At 39.4% G+C, this 974-nt stretch overlaps 1 protein-coding gene across 1 annotated transcript; it reads right to left on the bottom strand.

Annotated features, from left to right (window-relative positions):
* On the bottom strand, positions 1 to 602 carry LOC140433852 (uncharacterized). The gene is made up of 2 exons (XM_072521828.1): positions 465 to 602; positions 1 to 393 (listed from the first exon to the last, which is right to left on the bottom strand). Exons 1-2 carry the CDS (start codon positions 600 to 602, stop codon positions 1 to 3), a joined length of 531 nt encoding a protein of 176 aa, XP_072377929.1.
* Between the last annotated feature and the right edge of the window lie 372 nt (positions 603 to 974).

The following is a 974-nucleotide window of genomic DNA, read 5'->3' on the forward strand; positions in this document are numbered from 1 at the left end:
CTAGTTTTCTTCATTTAGCAACTTATCAATATCGGTTCTTAACACTCTTATATCCGAACTTTTAATCTGCCGCACGTGGGTCAAGTCCTTTGGTAACTTTTCGCTTGCTTTAGCAATGATGTGTAACCTTTTCATCCCCTTGGATATCTCCAACTCTTCGTACAGCTGTGCAAACGATCTTTCCTTAGCAGTAGCTACAGCGCGCTTTGCTTCCCTCTTTACACCTTGTATATATCCTGATCTTCCTTTTTTAGTTCTTTGATGGCTTGTCCCTTGCTTTATCATTGCTTTTAACCATTTCATCCCCTTGGATGTCTCCAACTCTTCATACAGCTGTGCAGACGATCTTTCCTTGGCAGTAGCTACAGCGCGTTTTGCTTTCCTCTTTGCCACCTTGTATATATCTTTATCTTCCTTTTTTTAGACCTATCATACCTCTTTATAGCCTCTTTCTTCCCTCTTACCTTCCGTTGCACCTCATCATTCCACAACCAAGTTCTTTTGTCTCTAGAAGGCCCTTTACCAGATATATTTCCAAGCACTTCGTCTCCCACTCGCATCACAACTTTACTGTTGGCTTTAAACCAGCCGTTACGCTTCATAAAAAATGTATTAATGATAACTTAATTCCATGCCACTGCAATATCATTCACACTATTTTTCTTTAAATTACCTTCAATAAAACACTTTTCGTCTATAGGAATCTTGAGCATCTCACAACCAAGGGCCCTCCAAAATTCTTCCTTTGCCTGTTCTTCCCACCCTACCTGTGGAGCGTAGGCAGATATGATGTTTACGTTAGTATTGTCTGTATTTAGTTGGGCACTCATTATTCTATCACTTCTTCTGGTTACCTTTACAAGATCTTCGTTCCATTCGTTGTTCAAAATAATAACTACTCCATTTCTGCCGTGACTGTTCCAACTATTATATATTAACTATGAAATCAACGAGCTATTTTCCTTTACCTGTCG

The sequence above is a fragment of the Diabrotica undecimpunctata genome, chromosome 2 (genome assembly GCF_040954645.1).
Source record: "Diabrotica undecimpunctata isolate CICGRU chromosome 2, icDiaUnde3, whole genome shotgun sequence".
NCBI classification, from domain to species: domain Eukaryota; kingdom Metazoa; phylum Arthropoda; class Insecta; order Coleoptera; family Chrysomelidae; genus Diabrotica; species Diabrotica undecimpunctata.